We start from the raw sequence: 21,863 nt of genomic DNA, 5'->3' as shown, positions 1-21,863 counted from the left end.
TCAGCTATTTATCACTGCCCCATGAGGAATGTGGCATTTTGGTAGTTAGGAAAGCATTTTCTTAAGACAATGTTTCTTGGTTTCTGAGTTTGACTCCAGTTCTCTGTGGACTCAGGGTTTCTGAGAGTGAATGGCAGAAAAGGATTATGACAGACATCAGATTCAGCATGGGGGAATGAATCTAAAATTAGGGAAGAGGAAGCAAGGTACCACAGAGAACCAGGAGAGTGAGCTTATAGGGCATCAGTACTAAGATCAAATTGAATTTTGGATTTTTAAAAACTTTATACATTTTTTAAAGTAGGTAAATGTTTTTAAGTGAAATTGGAAGCAAATATTTACAGAACTACTAAAGCTCCTCTAGAATCTTGGAATTCTGAGAACTAGCATTTGCAAATATTATATTGGAGGACCAGTACAATAAGACACGAAAAAGAAATTAGAGGCATAGGGACTGGGAAGGAGGGAATAAGACTCATTCTTTGTGAATGATATGATTGTTAACATTTAAAACCCTAAACAGTCTTCTGATGGATTATAAATAATTGGAGGGTTTAACAAATGATTAGATATAAGGTTAATACACAAAAACCAATTCATTTCTATATGCCAGCAACAAACAACTAGAAAACATAACTTAATAAAAAGAAAACAACATTTATAATAGTATCAGAGAATATTAAGTACTTAGAAATAAATCTTAACAAAAGATTCCTAAGACTTCTTCAGGGAAAATTATAAAACATTATTAAGAGACATTAAAAAGGACCTAAGCCAATGGAGACATACCAGGTTCATGGATAGGATATTATAAAGTTGTCAGTTGTTCCCAAATTGATTTGTAGAGTCAGTGTAGTTTCAGCCAAAAGCACAACAGAGTTTCTCATGGAACTTAATAAGCTGGTTCTCAAATTTGTATATTAGACTAAAGAGCCAAAAATTGAGAGCACTCATGAAGAAGAACAGGAAGGTGAGATTTGCCTCACCAGATATAAGGACTTATTATGAAGCTTATAGTGCTTTAAAAAGTTTGAGGGGCAACAAGGGAATTGTTCAATGGAATAAAATAGAGAGCCCAGGAATAGAGCTATGCATGTATGGAACTTTGGTATAGGAAAGAGATGGCATGTCAGATCAGTGGGGAAAGAAGGAACTGTTCAATAAATGGAGTGGAAAAAATGGTTACCCGTATGGAAAAAGACGAAAGTAGAACCCTATATCACACCATATATAAAAATCAGCGAAGCTAAATTAAGGACTTAATTGTTAAAAATAACCTCAACACTCTATTAGTGTAAAATATGGGCAGATGTCTTTGCCAGTATACCTTGGAGTGGGGAAGTGTTTCTTAAAGAAGACATAAAATGTGCTAACCTTAAAATAAAATATTGATAAATTTGCCTAGATTAAAGTAAGAACACTCTGTTCATCAAAAGACACCGTAAAGAAAGTGAAAAGGGCAAGATACAAACTGGAATAAGATTCTGCAATCACATAACTGATAGAGTTAGTACTGAGAATATTTAAAGGATACCTATAAGCAGCCCAAAAGAAAAATGGGAAAATGGCACAAACAGGCATTGTCAGAGGAAAAAATACATGTGGCCAATACATACATAAAAATGTGTCCATTATCTTTGAAAATGGAAATCAAAACCACAGTGAAATACCATTTTACACCCATTTGATAGACAAAAGTTCAAAATTCCAACAGTGCTAAGTATTTTGAGAGGATGTGGGTCTATAAAAATTGCTAGTGGTGGTGTAAATTGGTACACCCACTTTGGAAAACAGTTGGCATTTTCTTGTAAAGCTGAGCATTCATATGCTTTATGATCCAACAACTACCCACCTAGATACCCAAGAGAAAGTCTTTCCTATGTACTAGGATGTTTCTTACAGCACTACGCACATAGCACTTTCTGTCCCTGATTGATTGCTCTACTCACTGTACCCTGAGCAACCTAAGTATGTTCTCATCGCCTTGATTTTCCTTCCTACCACTCCCCTACCTCCATACCAACCTGAAATACTTCTCCCCTCTTCTCCCTACTCATTTTTCTAGACTTAGCTCAAGCCCCATCTTTAACTGATTGTGTAGGATTGGGGACACATACACAAAAGAGGCAGTTCTTCACGAAGTTTTCGCACTAAGCGAACAGACCTTTTGAAAATGATATAATAGTTTCCCTCTGCCTCTGGCCCTATACTTTCCTGAGTTGGCCATTGTGCTAAATCCCTCCTTTCTTTTCTTTGAGCCATTGCCAGATTCTAAGGAAGTTAAATCCAGCCCCCAAAACTCCTCTTCAATTATAGATTTAAACTTGGCTGTTTGAGTTGTATGGTAAGAAGTTCCACCTAATTGATGACAGGTTAAATCTTTCTACTGTCAACTCTATAATTGCTAGTAGGAAATAAATATATTACCCAAGAAGTTTTATAATTTGCCCATTTCTCGTGGTTTTACTGGAAATAACCAAACTAGACATATGCTCTTAGTATTTAAAACTAATGTTAATATTCACTATGCTGACAGAGTATCAGAGATCATTATCTGAATACTAGAAATGAATCAAAGGACATATTACATCAGCAGATAGAACATAGGATCTTTCAAAAATTTAACCCATTTCAAAAACACAGTTTGTATCTGTCAACTTTTTAAATAGACCACTCTATATTAAGAAAGGATTAGTGAGGAAGTGCTGTGAGAATAATTTTTGAGGAATTAAGCCAAAAATAAAATTATCTCCAGGCATCGCCGAATGGAGGCTGTACGACTGCGAAAAGAGAACCAGATTTATAGTGCTGATGAGAAGAGAGCCCTTGCATCCTTTAACCAAGAAGAGAGACGAAAAAGAGAAAACAAGATTCTGGCCAGCTTTCGAGAGATGGTATACAGAAAGACCAAAGGGAAGGATGACAAATAAGGATTTTCTAATTATTCAGCAGACATTTTTAACAACAAAAAAACAAAAGTTTGGTTTCCACACATACACAAAAAGGTTATTATATTCTGAAAGAGCTTTACAGTTATACTGTGCCTTCTATTTAATTCTTTCAGTCCTTCAGTAAAAAGCTGCTTATTAGTATAACTTTAACAAGTTCTTTGGGTTATTTCGAATTGACCATAACTTTCTGATTTGAAAATCCAAATTATGGATGAGATCCTACTGTACTGGAGGAGGTGCCATGGGGAGAAAGTGTCAATGAGATGAGAAACTTAAATCTTATATTATGGGACAGTGCTACTATTAACTCTCCATGACACCTGCCTTACCCCCTCAACTGAACTTGTGAGAAATTATTATTCCTCTGTTTTGAATGCGTTATAAATGGACTTGACAGAAACATACAGGAGACCACTTTTGTTAACAAAATGAAGGCATTGCTGAAAAAGGCAAATCTGGAATTTGAAAATTGACTTTTATAATATATATATAGTCTTCTATAAAAGTAATGTATTTTGCTTTTAGTCCCTACCTCTGCCACAAGACCAACAAACCAAAAAAGCAAACTAACCCACAGACTTGTTGAATTGAAAATGTGAACATTTAAAAAAATTATAAGTTACTTAAAAACAGTATTTTTAATAAGTTACTTAAAAACAGTTCTTTCAAATATAAAATCTTGGGAAGTCTACATTTGTGCCAATGTTAAGTACATTATTTCGATATAAGCTGTGCTTTGATGATAGGGTAAAATCTCAGAAGAATGGGAGTCAACTATGGTCAGGAGTTTGATACGGGAAAATATAATGGATCAGTATTTTTACTTAGTTTCATAAGGTTGAAACTAAAATGATATTAAGACGTTTTTAAGTCTGTCCTTTATGTAATAAACAGATTTTATTTTAAAAATTGTTAAACCATTCAATTTATTTTTTATAACTGTCATTTAGTTTAATCTTTAATGTTGTATAGAATCCCCTTTATCACTTTTTTATGGCTATGATTGACTTTTAAGTTTGGGAGAAATAGAAAATACAGGTTATGAAACCACCATCTTTTTTCTTTCCTGTTTTGTTCAATTTTAGCTAGGTCAAAGAGTAGAGGGAGAGGAGGCGGTAGAAGTTTTGCCTGTTTTTGTTAAGGTTGTTTTGAGCTACACTATTGTTACAAGCCTAGGACAAATTTAAATTACATGGGTGATGGGGAAGTTCTGACTATGCTGTTATAAAATGCCCTTTCTCCTTATAAGAATTTAAAGTGGTTTTTTTTCAGAGTTTTTAAATAAGGCAGTCATATTTCAAAGTATAGATCAAAAGTTTTACTCTTTAGCATATGTTCCAGGAAAATGTCTACCTTTAATCCACAGCTAATGAACTAAACAACCAGTAAACGTGTAGCAACATTTGTGACCTCTGAATGTGAAGTGATTTATATTATCTCTACCTAAAATTCAAGCCTCAAGTCGCAAAATAGAAGGATTCTGTGGGCAAAACGGAAGCCCTCGTGGCACAGTGATTAAGTGCTACGGCTGCTAACCAAAGGGCCGGCAGTTCAAATCCACCAGGCGCTCCTTGGAAACTCTATGGTGCAGTTCTACTCTGTCCTATAGGGTCGCTATGTGTCAGAATCCACTCGACAGCACTGGGTTGGGTATGGGCAAAATATTGAACAATGCAGGAAGCATCAAAAGAAGATGGAAGGAATATACAAAGTCACTGTACAGAAACAGTTGGTCGACGTTCAGCCATTTCAGGAGGCAGCATATGATCAACAGCTGATGGTACTGAAGGAAGAAGTCCACGCTGCACTGAAGACATTGGGGAAAAACAAGGCTTGGGGAATTGACAGAATACCAATTGAGATGTTTCAACAAATGGATGCAACGCTGGAAGTGCTTGCTCATCTATGCCAAGAAATTTGGAAGACAGCTACCTGGCCAATCGACTGGAAGAGATCCATATTTGTGCCCATTCCAAAGAAAGATGATCCAACAGAATGTGGAAATTATCAAACAATACCATTAATATCATGCAAGTAAAATTTTGCTGAAGATCATTCAAAAATGGTTGCAGCAATACCTCAACAGGGAACTGCCAGAAATGCAAGCCAAATTCAGAAGAGGACATGAAATGAGGGATATTATTGCTGATATCAGATGGATCCTGGCTGAAAGCAGAGAATACCAGAAAGATGTTTGCCTGTGTTTTATTGACTGTGCAAAGGCATTCAACTGCATGGACCATAAAAATTATGGATAACATTGCAAAGAATGGGAATTCCAGAGCATTTAATTGTGCTCATGTGGAACCTGTACATAGACCAAGAGGCAGTCGTTTGAACAGAAGAAGGGGATACTCTGTGGTTTAAAATCAGAAAAGGTGTGTGTCAAGGTTGTATCCTTTTACCATACTTATGCAATCTGTATGCTGAGCAGATAATCAGAGAAGCTGGACTATATGAAGAAGAATGTGGTATCAGGATTGGAGGAAGACTCATTAACAACCTGCAATATGCAGATGACACAACCTTGCTTGCTGGAAGTAAAGAGGACTTGAAGCACTTACTGATGAAGATCAAAGACTATATGTAGCCTTCAGTATGGATTGCACCTCAGCATAAAGAAGACAATCCTCACAACTGGACCAATAAGCAACATCGTGATAAATGGAGAAAAGATTGAAGTCGTCAAGGATTTCATTGTACTTGGATCCATAGTCAACACCCATGGAAGCAGCAGTCAGGAAATCAAATGAAGTATTATATTGGGGAAATCTGCTGCTGAAGACTTCTTTAAAGTGCTGAAAAGCAAGGATGTCACTCTGAGGTCTATGGTGTGCTTGACCCAAGCTATGGTATTTTCGATCACCTCATATGCATGCAAAAGCTGGACAGTGAATAAGGAAGACTGAAGAATTGACACCTTTGAATTACAGTGTTGGCAAAGAATATTGAATGGACCACAACCTGCCAGAACGTTCTAAGAAGTACAGCCAGAACGTTCCTGAGAAGCTAGAATTGTGAGGATGGTGGAGGACTGGGCAGTGTTTTGTTCTGTTGTTCATCGAGTCGCTATGAGTCAGAACCAACTCAACAGCACTGACAACAACATACCTAACGATAGTTACTGCCTAGGCTAATAAATCTATAGTTTCCAAAAGTTAAGCAGAAACTAGGTCCCAAACTCATGAGTCTGAAGCCATCTACTTCCCTGTATGATCTAAATTTTGTAATCCCTATTTAAAATTTTTCTTCTCTACAAGTATTTTTGTCACTGATTCCTAAAGACTGAGTTAGCAAATTTCTCTTCTGTTCAGTAGGCAAGGTAGTTTAAATGTAACAATTTTGTGGTATATGAACGTTGTGAATTTTCATTTGATTGCCCCAACTCTCTCCTCCACAGAGTAGATACTCGACAAATGCTTATTGAGTAAATGAAAGAAAAAGATTGAATTTATTTCAAAACTTTACCATTTCTTTCATCAGAGCTTGTTAGGGAAAGATCTGCTGAAGAACAGGCTTCAGTAGCATATTCTTTGGGGAAGAAGAGGGAAGAGTAAAAGCGCTTAAAGTATTTTATTTTTGGCTCATGAGAGTTACTGCTTAGTAACCTGTGTTTAGTCCCCAGAGCCATAAATCAAATAGTAGGACTATTGTATTTTAAATACATTTTTTGTTCTCCAAGGAGAGTTAGCTGATTTCCCACCTTCTTGTCTCTCTATGTTGCTTTGATTGGATTTTCCCTCCTGTTTTATATTTATTGCATAAATGTAAGTTTAAGAAAATAGAAAAATTACTCACAGCCCTACCTGCCTAACATCAATTATTTTCAGGATTTTATGTTCCTTTCCAGTGTTTGTCTATGTAAATATGTATTCTGACATACTTGTAAGTAATCATGCATAGTGTAATGTAATTTTGTCTTTGGTATTTTAAAATTTTGCACCCAGGCCACACAGCCTCATAGGGATGGTAGGAACAAGTGATGATCTTTTGTGAGGATAAGAAGAAGACACAAGACTGAACCCGTCCCTGTTTCATTGCCCCCAATCCTCAACCACTCTGCTGCCATCATGATTGTGACGATGTCTTGTGGAGGGCAGCATGCCAGGTTTGTTTAGCAGTGAGGCTTAACTCACAGTAAATGAAGGGGCCTGTGTGTAGGGAAACCTTTTGACTAATTATATTATAAGCAGTAGAACTGGTGCCATTTTGCTGTTTTCCAGTTGTGCATATAAAGAGGTATGTCTGGGCTGGAGTCTTAGGCTGATGCGGGAACAGCAGCTAAGTAACTGTCTTAGTTTGGTTTGATGGTTGAATTTTAGCAACTCTCTAAACTTAGCTTCTGTACCTGTGAGACTCTGAAGTGATAAGTGATGGGAAACCCCTTTTAGAAAATAGGAAACAACTTACTCTGCCAATGTGATGGGAGTTGCAGAATGAAAACTGAATGGATGCAAACAGACAAACAAAATATGCTGGATTGTGCGCCACAAGTTTATTACTCAATAAACCTTTTGTGGTTTGATGTGCAGTGTTGTATTTTTAACACATTCTGACTACAAATCCAATCTCAAAGCATTCCATTAAGAGTTGGACACAATTGAATTAGACGGGGATTGACGCCAATAAACTGTGTTTGCACTCAATAATGTCTCTCAGCCATTGTTCTCGAAAGCGATATGTTCCTGGTCTGCAGAAGAATAAAAACAAAAATACTGAAAGCTTTTAAATCAAAGAAAACATTGAGTCAGGGATTCCCTGTTTATTATATTCCTAGTGAGCAAAAACGCTCTTTGGATGGAGAGTTCTCTCTATCCTTTACTGTTCCTTAGGCCAATCAGTGAAAGGACTAATGAGCATATATGTAAAGATACTTTAAGAGAACTGCTATACAAATAAAAGGGAGTATTACATATGAGTTAATTATGTGTGATTTTTGAAGCTTCCCATAGAAACAATAGACACCAGCTTTCCCTCCCTCCCTCCCTACTCCAGCAACTAATCTTCAAGTTTCTAATCACTGAAAAACCAGACACTAAGAAAAACAATTTTGTAGAACAATGGCAGAATCCTGCTTTCAGCCTATTCTAATAGGATAGTGGTCCAAAGGAGAACGAAAGTGACATTATATGAGTTATGGTTGTGGGCCTGCTGGATTCCTGGAGTGTGATGACCACCCCCACTCCATCACTCTTTTAAGCAAGTCTTCAGGTGTTCATTACCTGTGAACTAATTTATGGTCCTCAAAAATATAAAAGACTTCAACAGGTGCATCCTAAGAGAGAAAAGGACGGTAGTTAGCCTAAACCAATCCTACCAACTCAATTCCTCCATCCCTATACTTGTTCATACCTATATTCTTTGATTTCTATAATGCATCTTCCTTATGAATTGGAAGTCTATAGGTGGTAATTCTTTGTCACATTAAACCTCTGTCTCTTGAAAGATCTTGGCAACAAATACCTTAGGAATCTCCACAAAATTAGAGACAAGGCTGGGGAGAGGCTTGTAGAGATGTGCTTCTCATGAATAGGAGCTTGAGTAAGTCATTTACCCTCTTTACATGCTCCACTTTACTCAACAGACAATATTTACTTTACCTCTTAGGGATGGCCTGAGAATGAAATAATATGGATAAACAAGGTTTGAAAACATTTTTAAAGCAGCATAACATTGTCTTTAATATTGTCTTAATGATACCCACTCAGTCTCCCCTCCAAAATTTTTACTTGGAATTTTGAGCAATAGCCATTCTACCAAACCCTCTCTCTGGATGGCCTTGGTGATGGTCTTATTCCCCTCTACCAGCCTGACTTCCTGATCTCTCAACTTGCCAGTTAGCAGACCAGCTGAAAGAGGAAATATATGACCAGGGAAAGTGAGACCTCCACGTTTTTTACCTTTTGATTACTCCAGATTTCAGACTGAATAGATAAGTTTGTACTGTAACAGGATAAATATAGGACATAGTTGGCTCACTGACTATGCATCACCTTGTGGTCATGTATAAAGCCTTCAAGTCAGGCTGAGCCTCAAATAATTTTTGTGAAATGATAGGAAGGCAAATGGAAAATAATTACGTCGGACATGTTCCAGGCATTACACTGGGTACCGGCCCTTCTCCTCTGAGGATCCTTTCCCTGGATTCATTAATGTGACTCTTTTCATACCCCCCCATCAAGTCAACGTATTTCTTATTGAGTGCCTACAATTTGCCAGGCCTTGTTTTAGAGCAAGACAAAAATCCCAGCCTTCATAGAACTTAAATACTGGGTGGGGAGTGAGGATGGAGGTGTGGGGGTGAGGGACCAGACAATAAGATAATAAATTATATAGCGTATTAGAAGGTGATAAAGTGTTATGGAGGAAAAGCATGTTAGGGAACAGGAAGTACGGGGGGGAGGAAGTGAAGAAGTGAGCCACGCGGATACATATGGGGAGAGTGTTACCGGCAGAAGGAACAGCAACTGCAAGAACCCTGAGGCAGGACTATACCTGACTTATATGGGGAGTAGCAAGGAGATGAGAGTGTCTGGAGCAGAGCAAGTGGGGAGGAAAGAGTAGTGGGAAAGCAGAAATAACAAGAGGCCAGACTGCACAAGGCCTTGTAGGCCCTTGCTACTCAAATTGTGTCTATGGACCTGCAACATCAGCATCACCTGGGAACTTGTGAGAAATGCAGAATCTGAGGCTCTGCCCCAGACCTGCGAATCAGAATCTTCATTTTAACAAGATATCCAAGGAATTTGTATGCGCTTTAAGTTTGAGAGACACTGTCAGAAAGTTTTAAAACGAGAAGTGACATAAATTAGTGTTACAAGGCTCACTGTGGTTGCTGTTCTAAAAAGAGACATGATGAGGACAAGAGTGGAAGCAGAGAAACTGGTTAGAAGGCTATTAAAATAACCTTGGTGATTTTCTGGGGGGCCAAGATGGCAGACTAGGTAGACGCTACCTCGGATCCCTCTTGCAACAAAGACTTGGAAAAACAAGTGAATCGATCACATACATAACAATCTACGAACCCTGAACAACAAACACAGATTTAGAGACGGAGAACGAACTAATACGGGGAAGCAGCGATTGTTTTCAGAGCCTGGAGCCAGCGTACCAGTCAGGTAACCTTCGGCGCCCGACTTGGGGCAGAGCCCAGGGGAGCAGACGGCACAAACAAGGGGCCCAGCCCTAGCCCCCGAACTCACTCTGGGAGGGGGCCCAGCCTGTTCATGCGGGCGGCGTGGTGACGCAGCCAGTGGGAGAAGTCCCCAGGAGGCAGAGACTGATCTTGGAGTGGGGAGAGCAGCGTCCCAGCCGGGGAACCGTCCTGCTGGGATTTTGGCTGGCCGCAGGCACGGCATAAGCACGGGGAGCTGCTCCACTCCCCTGAACTAACCCCGGGAGGGGGCCCAGCCCATTCGCGTGGGCGGCGTGGCGACGCAGCTGGTGGGAGAAGTCCCCTGGAGAAAGTGACTGGTCTTGGAGTGGGGAGAGCAGCGTCCCAGCCAGGGAACCATCCCGCCTGGGCGCAGGCACGGCATAAGCACGGGGAGCTGCTCCACTCCCCTGAACTAACCCCAGGAGGGGGCCCAGCCGATTCGCGCAGGCGGCGTGGCAACGCAGCCGGTGGGAGAAGACCCCAGGAGGCAGCGACTGGTCTTGGAGCGGGGAGAGCAGCGTCCCAGCCGGGACACGCGGTCACGGCACAAGCACGGGGAGCTGCTCCACTCGCCTGAACTAACCCGGGAGGGGGCCCAGCCGGTTCGCGGAGGCAGCATGGCGACGCGGCTGGGGGGACGAGAAGTCCCTGGGAGGCAGCGACTGATTTTGGAGTCGAGAGTGCACCATCCCAGCAGGGGAACCTTAACATTGGGCATGGGGCTGGCAGCAGAGGATCTGACCGTGACTTCAGCGGTCCAGACCCCCCGGGGGCAATCTCCACACAGCCAGCACACATAGGCGACGCGCCCCGCGGGAATCTCAGATATAATAGTCATTCCAAACAAGACAAGCAACTCTGGCTATATTCTGAGGTGCTACTCTCCTATCTCTCTGATCCCTCCCCCACCCTCCCCAGGCGGCTTCATTAACATCCGAATAGCCTGAGCCAGAGGGAGAACTCTGATAGGGATCTGACTGCATTTTTTTAGTGGATTTTCTGGAAAAACTAGTTTCCCAGTGATGGCTCGGAGACAGCAGTCCACATCAAACCACATAAAGAAGCAGACCATGACAGCTTCTCCAATCCCCCAAACAAAAGAATCAAAATCTTTCCCAAATGAAGATACAGTCCTGGAATTATCAGATACAGAATATAAAAAACTAATTTACAGAATGCTTCAAGACATCACAAACGAAATAAGGCAAACTGCAGAAAAAGCCAAGGAACACACTGATAAAACTGTTGAAGAACTCAAAAAGATTATTCAAGAACATAGTGGAAAAATTAATAAGTTGCAAGAATCCATAGAGAGACAGCATGTAGAAATCCAAAAGATTAACAATAAAATTACAGAATTAGACAACACAATAGGACGTCAGAGGATCTGACTTGAGCAATTAGAATGCAGACTGGGACATCTGGAGGACCAGGGAATCAACACCAACATAGCTGAAAAAAAATCAGATAAAAGAATTAAAAAAAATGAAGAAACCCTAAGAATCATGTGGGACTCTATCAAGAAGGATAACCTGCAGGTGATTGGAGTCCCAGAACAGGGAGGGGGGACAGAAAACACAGAGAAAATAGTTGAAGAACTCCTGACACAAAACTTCCCTGACATCATGAAAGACGAAAGGATATCTATCCAAGATGCTCATCGAACCCCATTTAAGATTGATCCAAAAAGAAAAACACCAAGACATATTATCATCAAACTCGCCAAAACCAAAGATAAACAGAAAATTTTAAAAGCAGCCAGGGAGAAAAGAAAGGTTTCCTTCAAGGGAGAATCAATAAGAATAAGTTCAGACTACTCAGCAGAAACCATGCAGGCAAGAAGGGAATGGGACGACATATACAGAACACTGAAGGAGAAAAACTGCCAGCGAAGGATCATATATCCAGCAAAACTCTCTCTGAAATATGAAGGCGAAATTAAGATATTTACAGATAAACACAAGTTTAGAGAATTTGCAAAAACCAAACCAAAGCTACAAGAAATACTAAAGGATATTGTTTGGTCAGAAAACCAATAATATCAGATACCAGCACAACACAAGGTCACAAAACAGAACATCCTGATATCAACTCAAATAGGGAAATCACAAAAACAAACAAATTAAGATTAATTAAAAAAAAATACACATAACAGGGAATCATGGAAGTCAATAGGTAAAAGATCACAATAACCAAAAAGAGGGACTAAGTACAGGAGGCATTGAACTGCCATATGGAGAGTGATACAAGGCGATATAGAATGATACAAGTTAGGTTTTTACTTAGAAAAATAGGGGTAAATAATAAGGTAACCACAAAAAGGTATAACAACCCCATAACTCAAGATAAAAGCCAAGAAAAACGTAACGACTCAAGTAACATAAAGTCAAACACTATGAAAATGAGGATCTGACAATTTACTAAGAAAATCGTCTCAGCACAAAAAAGTATGTGGAAAAATGAAATGGCCAACAACACACATGAAAAGGCATCACAATGACAGCACTAAAAACTTATTTATCTATAGTTACGCTGAATGTAAATGGACTAAATGCACCAATAAAGAGACAGAGAGTCACGGACTGGATAAAGAAACACGATCCATCTATGTGCTGCCTACAAGAGACACACCTTAGACTTAGAGACACAAAAAAACTAAAACTCAAAGGATGGAAAAAATATATCAAGCAAACAATAAGCAAAAAAGGAGTAGCAATATTAATTTCTGACAAAATAGACTTTAGACTTAAATCCACCACAAAGGATAAAGAAGGACACTATATAAAAAAGGGACAATTGATCAGGAAGACATAACCATATTAAATATTTATGCACCCAATGACAGGGCTGCAAGATACATAAATCAAATTTTAACAGAATTGAAAAGTGAGATAGACACCTCCACAATTATAGTAGGAGACTTCAACACACCACTTTCGGAGAAGGACAGGACATCCAGTAAGAAGCTCAATAGAGACACGGAAGACCTACTTACAACAATCAACCAACTTGACCTCATTGACTTATACAGAACTCTCCACCCAACTACTGCAAAGTATACTTTTTTTTCTAGTGCACATGGAACATTCTCTAGAATAGACCACATATTGGGTCATAAAACAAACCTTTCCAGAGTCCAAAACATCGAAATATTGCAAAGCATCTTCTCAGACCACAACGCAATAAAACTAGAAATCAATAACAGAAAAACTAGGGAAAAGAACTCAAATACTTGGAAACTGAACAATACCCTCCTGAAAAAAGACTGGGTTATAGAAAACATCAAGGAGGGAATAAGGAAATTCATAGAATGCAACGAGAATGAAAATACTTCCTATCAAAACCTCTGGGACACAGCAAAAGTAGTGCTCAGAGGCCAATTTATATCGATAAATGCACACATACAAAAAGAAGAAAGAGCCAAAATCAGAGAACTGTCCCTACAACTTGAACAAATAGAAAGTGAGCAACAAAAGAATCCATCAGGCACCAGAAGAAAACAAATAATAAAAATTAGAGCTGAACTAAATGAACTAGGGAACAGAAAAACAATCGAAAGAATTAACAAAGCCAAAAGCTGGTTCTTTGAAAAAATTAACAAAATTGATAAACCATTGGCTAGACTGACTAAAGAAATACAGGAAAGGAAACAAATAACCCGAATAAGAAACGAGAAGGACCACATCACAACAGAACCAAATGAAATTAAAAGAATCATTTCAGATTACTACGAAAAATTGTACTCTAACAAATTTGAAAACCTAGAAGAAATGGATGAATTCTTGGAAAAACACTACCTACCTAAACTAACACATTCAGAAGTAGAACAACTAAATAGACCCATAACACAAAAAGAGATTGAAACGGTAATCAAAAAACTCCCAACAAAAAAAGGCCCTGGCCCGGACGGCTTCACTGCAGAGTTCTACCAAACTTTCAGAGAAGAGTTAACACCACTACTACGGAAGGTATTTCAAAGCATAGAAAATGACGGAATACTACCCAACTCATTCTATGAAGCCACCATCTCCCTGATACCAAAACCAGGTAAAGACATAACAAAAAAAGAAAATTATAGACCTATATCCCTCATGAACATAGATGCAGAAATCCTCAACAAAATTCTAGCCAATAGAATCCAACAACACATCAAAAAAATAATTCACTATGATCAAGTGGGATTTATACCAGGTATGCAAAAAAAAGGCTGGTTTAATATCAGAAAAACCATTAATGTAATCCATGACATAAATAAAACAGAAGACAAAAACCACATGATCTTATCAATTGATGCAGAAAAGGCATTTGACAAAGTCCAACACCCATTTATGATAAAAACTCTTACCAAAATAGGAAGTGAAGGAAAATTCCTCAACATAATAAAGGGCATCTATGCAAAGCCAACAGCCAATATCACTCTAAATGGAGAGAACCTGAAAGCATTTCCCTTGAGAATGGGAACCAGACAAGGATGCCCTTTATCACCGCTCTTACTCAACATCGTGCTTGAAGTCCTAGCCAGGGCAATTAGGCTAGACAAAGAAATAAAAGGTATCCGGATAGGCAAGGAGGAAGTAAAGTTATCACTATTTGCAGATGACATGATCTAATACACAGAAAACCCTAAGGAATCCTCCAGAAAACTACTGAAACTAATAGAAGAGTTTGGCAGAGTCTCAGGTTATAAAATAAACATACAAAAATCACTTGGATTCCTCTACATCAACAAAAAGAACACCGAAGACGAAATAACCAAATCAATACCATTCACAGTAGCCACCAAGAAGATAAAATACTTAGGAATAAATCTTACCAAGGATGTAAAAGACCTATACAAAGAAAACTACAAAGCTCTACTACAGGAAATTCAAAAGGACATACTTAAGTGGAAAAACATACCTTGCTCATGGATAGGAAGACTTAACATAGTAAAAATGTCTATTCTACCAAAAGCCATCTATACATATAACGCACTTCCGATCCAAATTCCAATGTCATATTTTAAGGGGATAGAGAAACAAATCACCAATTTCATATGGAAGGGAAAGAAGCCCCGGATAAGCAAAGCATTACTGAAAAAGAAGAAGAAAGTGGGAGGCCTCACTCTACCTGATTTCAGAAGCTATTATACAGCCACAGTAGTCAAAACAGCCTGGTACTGGTACAACAACAGGCACATAGACCAATGGAACAGAATTGAGAACCCAGATATAAATCCATCCACGTATGAGCAGCTGATATTTGACAAAGGACCAGTGTCAGTTAATTGGGGAAAAGATAGTCTTTTTAACAAATGGTGCTGGCATAACTGGATATCCATTTGCAAAAGAATGAAACAGGACCCATACCTCACACCATGCACGAAAACTAACTCCAAGTGATCAAAGACCTAAACATAAAGACTAAAACGATAAAGATCATGGGAGAAAAAATAGGGACAACCCCAGGAGCCCTAATACAAGGCATAAACAGAATACAAAACATTACCAAAAATGATGAAGAGAAACCCGATAACTGGGAGCTCCTAAAAATCAAACACCTATGCTCATCTAAAGACTTCACCAAAAGAGTAAAAAGACCACCTACGGATTGGGAAAGAATTTTCAGCTATGACATCTCAGACCAGCGCCTGATCTCTAAAATCTACATGATTCTGTCAAAACTCAACCACAAAAAGACAAACAACCCAATCAAGAAGTGGGCAAAGGATATGAACACACATTTCACTAAAGAAGATATTCAGGCAGCCAACAGATACATGAGAAAATGCTCTCGATCATTAGCCATTAGAGAAATGCAAATTAAAACTATGATGAGATTCCATCTCACACCAACAAGGCTGGCATTAATCCAAAAAACACAAAATAATAAATGTTGGAGAGGCTGCGGAGAGATTGGAACTCTTATACACTGCTGGTGGGAATGTAAAATGGTACAACCACTTTGGAAATCTATCTGGCATTATCTTAAACAGTTAGAAATAGAACTACCATACAACCCAGAAATCCCACTCCTAGGAATATACCCTAGAGATACAAGAGCCTTCACACAAACAGATATATGCACACCCATGTTTATTGCAGCTCTGTTTACAATAGCAAAAAGCTGGAAGCAACCAAGATGTCCATCAACGGATGAATGGGTAAATAAATTGTGGTATATTCACACAATGGAATACTACGCATCGATAAAGAACAGTGACTAATCTCTGAAACATTTCATAACATGGAGGAACCTGGAAGGCATTATGCTGAGCGAAATTAGTCAGAGGCAAAAGGACAAATATTGTATAAAACCACTATTATAAGATCTTGAGAAATAATAAAAACTGAGAAGAACACATACTTTTGTTGTTACGAAGCGGGGAGGGTGGGAGGGAGGGAGAGGGTTCTTTTATTGATTAATCAGTAGATAAGAACTGCTTTAGGTGAAGGGAAAGACAACACTCAATACATGGAAGGTAAGCTCAATTGGACTGGACCAAAAGCAAAGTTTCCGGGATAAAATGAATGCTTCAAAGGTCAGCGGAGCAAGGACGGGGGTCTGGGGAACATGGTTTAGAGGGGACCTCTAAGTCAATTGGCAAAATAATACTATTATGAAAACATTCTGCATCCCACTTTGAAATGTGGCATCTGGGGTCTTAAATGCTAACAAGCGGCCATCTAAGATGCATCAATTGGTCTCAACCCACCTGGATCAAAGGAAAATGAAGAACACCAAGGTCACACGACAACTAAGAGCCCAAGAGACAGAAAGGGCCACATGAACCAGAGACCTACATCATCCTGAGACCAGAAGAACTAGCTGGTGCCCGGCCACAATCGATGACTGCCCCGACAGGGAGCACAACAGAGAACTCCTGAGGGAACAGGAGATCAGTGGGATGCAGACCCCAAATTCTCATAAAAAGACCATACTTAATGGTCTGACTGAGACTAGAGGAATCCCGGCGGCCATGGTCCCCAGACCTTCTGTTGGCACAGGACAGGAGCCATCCCCGAGGACAACTCATCAGACATGAAAGGGACTGGTCAGCGGGTGGGGGAGAGATGCTGATGAAGAGTGAGCTAATATATCAGGTGGACACTTGAGATTGTATTGGCAACTCTTTTCTGGAGGGGGGATGGGAGGATAGAGAGAGAGGGAAGCTGGCAAAATTATCACGAAAGGAGAGACTGAAAGGGCTGATTCAATAGGGGGAGAGCAAGTGGGAGTACGGGGTAGGATGTATGTAAACTTATATGTGACAGACTGATTGGATTTGTAAACGTTCACTTGAAGCTTAATAAAAGTTAATAAAAAAAAATAACCTTGGTGAGAGATGATGGTGTCTTGGATGAGGGTGATAGAAGTGGAGTGGTAAGATATGGTTGAATTCTGGATATATTTTTAAGGTAGGCCCAACAGTATTTCCTAATGGATTGGATGAAGGATATGAGAGAAAAAGAAGAGTCAAGGATGACGCCAAGGATTTTGGCCATCAACTGAGATGAGGAAGACTGCAGGTAGGTCAGGCTTGAAAGGGAAAATCAAAAGTTCAGTTTTGGCACAGAAGAAAATATTCTTTGATGGTTACAACGGTGGGGAGGGAAGGAGAGGGGTATTCAGTAATTAGTAGATAAGAACTATTTTAGCTGAAGGGAAAGACAACACACAATATAGGAGAGGTTAGCATAACTGAACTAAACCAAAAGCAAAGAAGTTTCCTGAATATAACAGAACGCTTCAAAGGGCAGAGTAGCAGGGATGGAGGTCTGGGGACCATGGTTTCAAGGGACATCTAGGTCAACTGGCATAAGGAAATACTCTGCATCCCACTTTGGTGAGTGGCATCTGGGGTCTTCAATACTAGCAAGTGACCATCTAAGATGCATCAATTGGTCTCAACCCACCTGGAGCAAAGGAGAATGAAGAACACCAAGGACACAAGGAAAATATGAGCCCAAGAGACAGAAAGGGCCGTGTAAACCAGAGACTACATCGGCCTGAGACCAGAAGAACTAGATGGTGCCCGGCTACCACCAAGGACTGCCCTGACAGGGAACACAACAGAGAACCCCTGAAGGAGCAGGTGAGCAGTGGGATGCAGACCCCAAATTCTCATAAAAAGACCAGACTTAATGGTCTGACTGAGACTAGAAGGACCCCGGAGGTCATGGCCCCCAGACCTTCTGTTAGCCCAAGACAGGAACTATTCCCAAAGCCAACTCTTCAGACAGGGATTGGACTGGACTATGGGATAGAAAATGATACTGGAGAGGAGTGAGCTTCTTGGATCAAGTAGACACATGAGACTATGTGGGCATCTCCTGTCTGGAGGGAAGATGAGAAGGCAGAGCGGGACAGAGCTGGTTGAATGGACATGGAGAATACAGGGTGGAGAGAAGGAGTGTGCTGTCTTATTAGGGGGAGAGCACCTAGGAGAACATAGCAAGGTGTGTTTAAGTTTTTGTATGAGAGACTGACTTGATTTGTAAACTATCACTTAATGCACAATAAATTAAAAAAAAACAGTTTTGGAAATAAGAAGTTTGAGATGTTTATTAAACATCCAAGTTGTAGAGGTCTGGGCTGGAGATATAAATTTGGGAATCATAAGCTATAGGTGATATTTAAAGCCATGAGATTGGATATAAGCTCACCAAGGAAGTGACTATAGAGAAGAGGTCCAAGTCCTGAGTCTTGGGGCATTCCAACATGAAGAGGTTGTTGAGAGGAGGAGAAACCAGAAGAGACTGAGAAGGAGTGGTCAGTGAGGCAGGAGGAAAACCAGGAGAGTTTTGTTCTAGAAGCCAAAAGGAAAAATTTTCATGGAGGAGGAAGTGATCAGCTATGGCAAGTGCTGCAGATGGGCCAAGTAAGATGAGGTCAGAAATATGACCATGTTAGTTTAGCAGAGGGAGTCATTGATGACCTTGACAAGAGAAGCTTCCATTCTCATTAAAGCCTCACTAAGGGTACAGGGAAGAAAAGCAAGAGCTTACCGGAGGTTTGCCTTTACTGAACTTGATGGTGAAGTCGACCCCAGCAAAGATGTGTGGGATGGGCCTCCGAGCCGTTGGAACACTCCAGCGTACACAATAGTTGTAGAGGAAGGTGTGATGTAAGTCTTTTCTCTCTATAAACTCTGTGTAGTGCACCCACTGGTCCTCAAACTCCCACGTCTGTTTCATAGAAAAAAGAAAAAGCACACAAAGAAAAGCAGTCTTCTGCTCAAGTCCCCTAGATAAAGGTAGCGCATAACAGTAGGGGTTACAGTCCTGCTTCTGGAGTCTCCTTAACTTTTTTGTTGTTGTTTATTGTGCTTTAGGTGAAATTTTACAGAGCAAATTAGTTTCTCTTTAAACAATAAACCTATTGCTTCGTGACATTGGTTGCCAACCCTGCAATGTGTAAACACTCTCCCCTTCTCAACCTTGGGTTCCCCATTTCCATTTATCCAGCTTTCTTGTCCCCTCCTGCCTTACCGTCCTTGCCCCTGGGCTGGTGTGCCCATTTAGTCTCGTATACACGGCTGGACTGCTTGTGTTATTGTTTTATAGGCCTGTCTAATCTTTGGCAGAAGGGTAAACCTCAGGAGTGAATTCAGTACTGAGTTAAAAGGGTGTCCAGGGGCCATACTCTCGGGGTCTCTCCAGTCTCTGTCAGACCAGTAAGTCTGGTCTTTTGTGAGTTTGTATTTTGTTCTACATTTTTCTCTCGCTCTGTCCAGGACCCTCTATTGTGATCCCTGTCAGAACAGCCAGTGGTGGTAGCTGGGCACCATCTAGTTGTGCGTTCCTAACATTTTTGATTGGGATACAAACTAGAGTCAACTCCCAATTATCTCCATCGATGGAGAGGAGAAAAAGTGGAGCTGAAATGAAACAAGTGAATAATGCAAACATCACTTGAGATTTGGCTTTGGAATGGAGGGGCACACATACACACCATGCACACATGGACACAAACCTTGTGCCAGATCCTTACTTGGGAGCCAAATTTGGTTAATTAGAAAGTGATTAGAACATGTGTTCTTCTCACTGCTCTTTGGGAGACCGAAAGGTGTGACTAGAAAGTAATGAGGCTGATTTCATGAGCCTGTTGTGAAAATTAGACTCGCTTCATTGTGGCCATAGATGGTACATAGAATAAGGTAAGGAGAGGAATGAGTCAGGCAGTAGGATACCCAGATTCCTCAGAAAGAAACTTTCCTGTTTGTATCCTTGTATCCTTTCCATAGCACAAATCTTGCTAATGAAGAGAGTCTAGAGATAGAAAACCTTCGTTGGACTATCTCCTTTGTCTGGGCCTATTCTTGGAGTAAGGAGCCCTAGTGGTGCAATGATTAAGTGCTCAGCTGCTAACCTAAAGGTTGGTGGTTCAAACCCACCAGCAGCTCTGCGGGAAAAAGGCTGAGCCATCTATTCCTGTAAAGATTTCACCTCTTGGAAACCCTGTGAGGCAATTCTACTCTGTCCTATAGGGTCGCTATGGGTCAGAATTGACTCAATGGCACACAACAACAATTCTTGGAGTTGAGATGGGAATACACAACTAAGAGGCATTATTAAAAGTATCAGCATTTATTCCTTCCTTCATTAATTCAATATATATTTATTAACCTTCGGTCATGCCTATTCTACCCCAAATATGTCTCACATCTATCCAGCCTTCTCCATTCCCGCTGCCACTACTGTACTTTAGGTCTTATTGTTTCTTACCTGGACTCAGGCAATAACCTTTTATCTATCTAGACTCCATTGTCCTCAGCCTCACTTCTCCAAACTATCACCCACACTGAAGCCAGAGTTATTTTCCTTAAGCACAGCTTCAATCATATCAGCCTAGGTCAAAAACCTTCAGTAACTCCCCACTGCCTGCCAAACCACGTGAAAATTTTTCACTGTGTCACTTAAGAACTTCCACAGTCTGGATCTAGTAATACATCTTCCTACTCTTATGTCATGTCTCCCCCACCCACCCCCACAAAAAAGCTCATACTCCTTTCAAACTAGAACCAGTCACTATTCCCCATATTTGCACCATGCTTTTGATCAGGCTGTTGTCACTTCTTGGGAAGTCTTCCCTCTCATCCCTGCATGGTAAAATCCTTTTTCCTAAAGCCATCACTTCCAAGAATTCTTCCTTGATCTCTCTTCCAACCAGATGGGATTTCTCATCGTCCCTCTTTGAACACTTGTGGTGCTTGTTTTCTGCCTCTCTTATGGCACTTGGCACAAGTGCCACACCACCCTGTGTTACAGCCTTATGGAGCAGTCTTCATCTTATTCTCCATATTAATACATTCTGAGCAGGGCTGACTTACCCATAACGCATAGTAGGCACAGTGCCTAGGGCCCATAATACATTGAAGGGACCATGAAAATGTTTTTGTTTCTTTTAAAATTAGAAGAAAAAAATGAACTTTTAGGATCAAAGATTATATTCATCTTTATGCCAATGCAGCCTTAAAATAAAACTTTTAATATTTTTGAGGAATGGGGGCTGACAAAGCAAAAGTGCCTAGAGCCTCCAGAAATCATAATGCTGTCCTGATTGCTATCACAAGGCCTTGAATGTAATAGGTGTTCGATAAATTCAATTGAATTCAATCCCATTGGGCTGGCTATTGGTGCATAGGAAGCTTCAGAATTAAAGAAGAGCCTGAATTAAGATGAAAGTTCACAGAAGGAAGGAAGTGAGGTAGTCTAACAATCCCAGGGTCATAAGGTAGGAGTGTGGGAGGAGATGACAGAAAGGTCCTCTCCTTT

At 40.2% G+C, this 21,863-nt stretch overlaps 2 protein-coding genes across 3 annotated transcripts in view; one reads left to right on the top strand and one right to left on the bottom strand.

Annotated features, from left to right (window-relative positions):
- Positions 1-6,820, top strand: part of NKAP (NFKB activating protein) — a 37,700-nt gene extending 30,880 nt beyond the window's left edge. For both annotated transcript variants that reach the window (XM_023553858.2, XM_003414774.4), the window contains exon 9: positions 2,756-6,820. In XM_023553858.2, the coding sequence (XP_023409626.1) occupies positions 2,756-2,930 (175 nt within the window). In that variant the 3' untranslated portion in view covers positions 2,931-6,820. The remainder of the gene's footprint in view (positions 1-2,755) is intronic.
- Positions 6,821-7,529: 709 nt separating this feature from the next.
- AKAP14 (A-kinase anchoring protein 14) lies at positions 7,530-21,845 on the bottom strand. Its single transcript, XM_010594664.3, has 3 exons — positions 19,095-21,845; positions 8,174-8,226; positions 7,530-7,641 (listed from the first exon to the last, which is right to left on the bottom strand). The coding sequence occupies exons 1-3, from the start codon at positions 19,281-19,283 to the stop codon at positions 7,557-7,559; spliced, it is 327 nt and encodes a 108-aa protein (XP_010592966.1). The 5' UTR covers positions 19,284-21,845; the 3' UTR covers positions 7,530-7,556.
- Between the last annotated feature and the right edge of the window lie 18 nt (positions 21,846-21,863).

The sequence above is a fragment of the Loxodonta africana genome, chromosome X, assembly GCF_030014295.1.
Source record: "Loxodonta africana isolate mLoxAfr1 chromosome X, mLoxAfr1.hap2, whole genome shotgun sequence".
Taxonomy (NCBI): domain Eukaryota; kingdom Metazoa; phylum Chordata; class Mammalia; order Proboscidea; family Elephantidae; genus Loxodonta; species Loxodonta africana.
The sequence above is the reverse complement of the archived record's forward strand: the minus strand, read 5'-3'. Positions and strand labels throughout refer to the sequence as shown.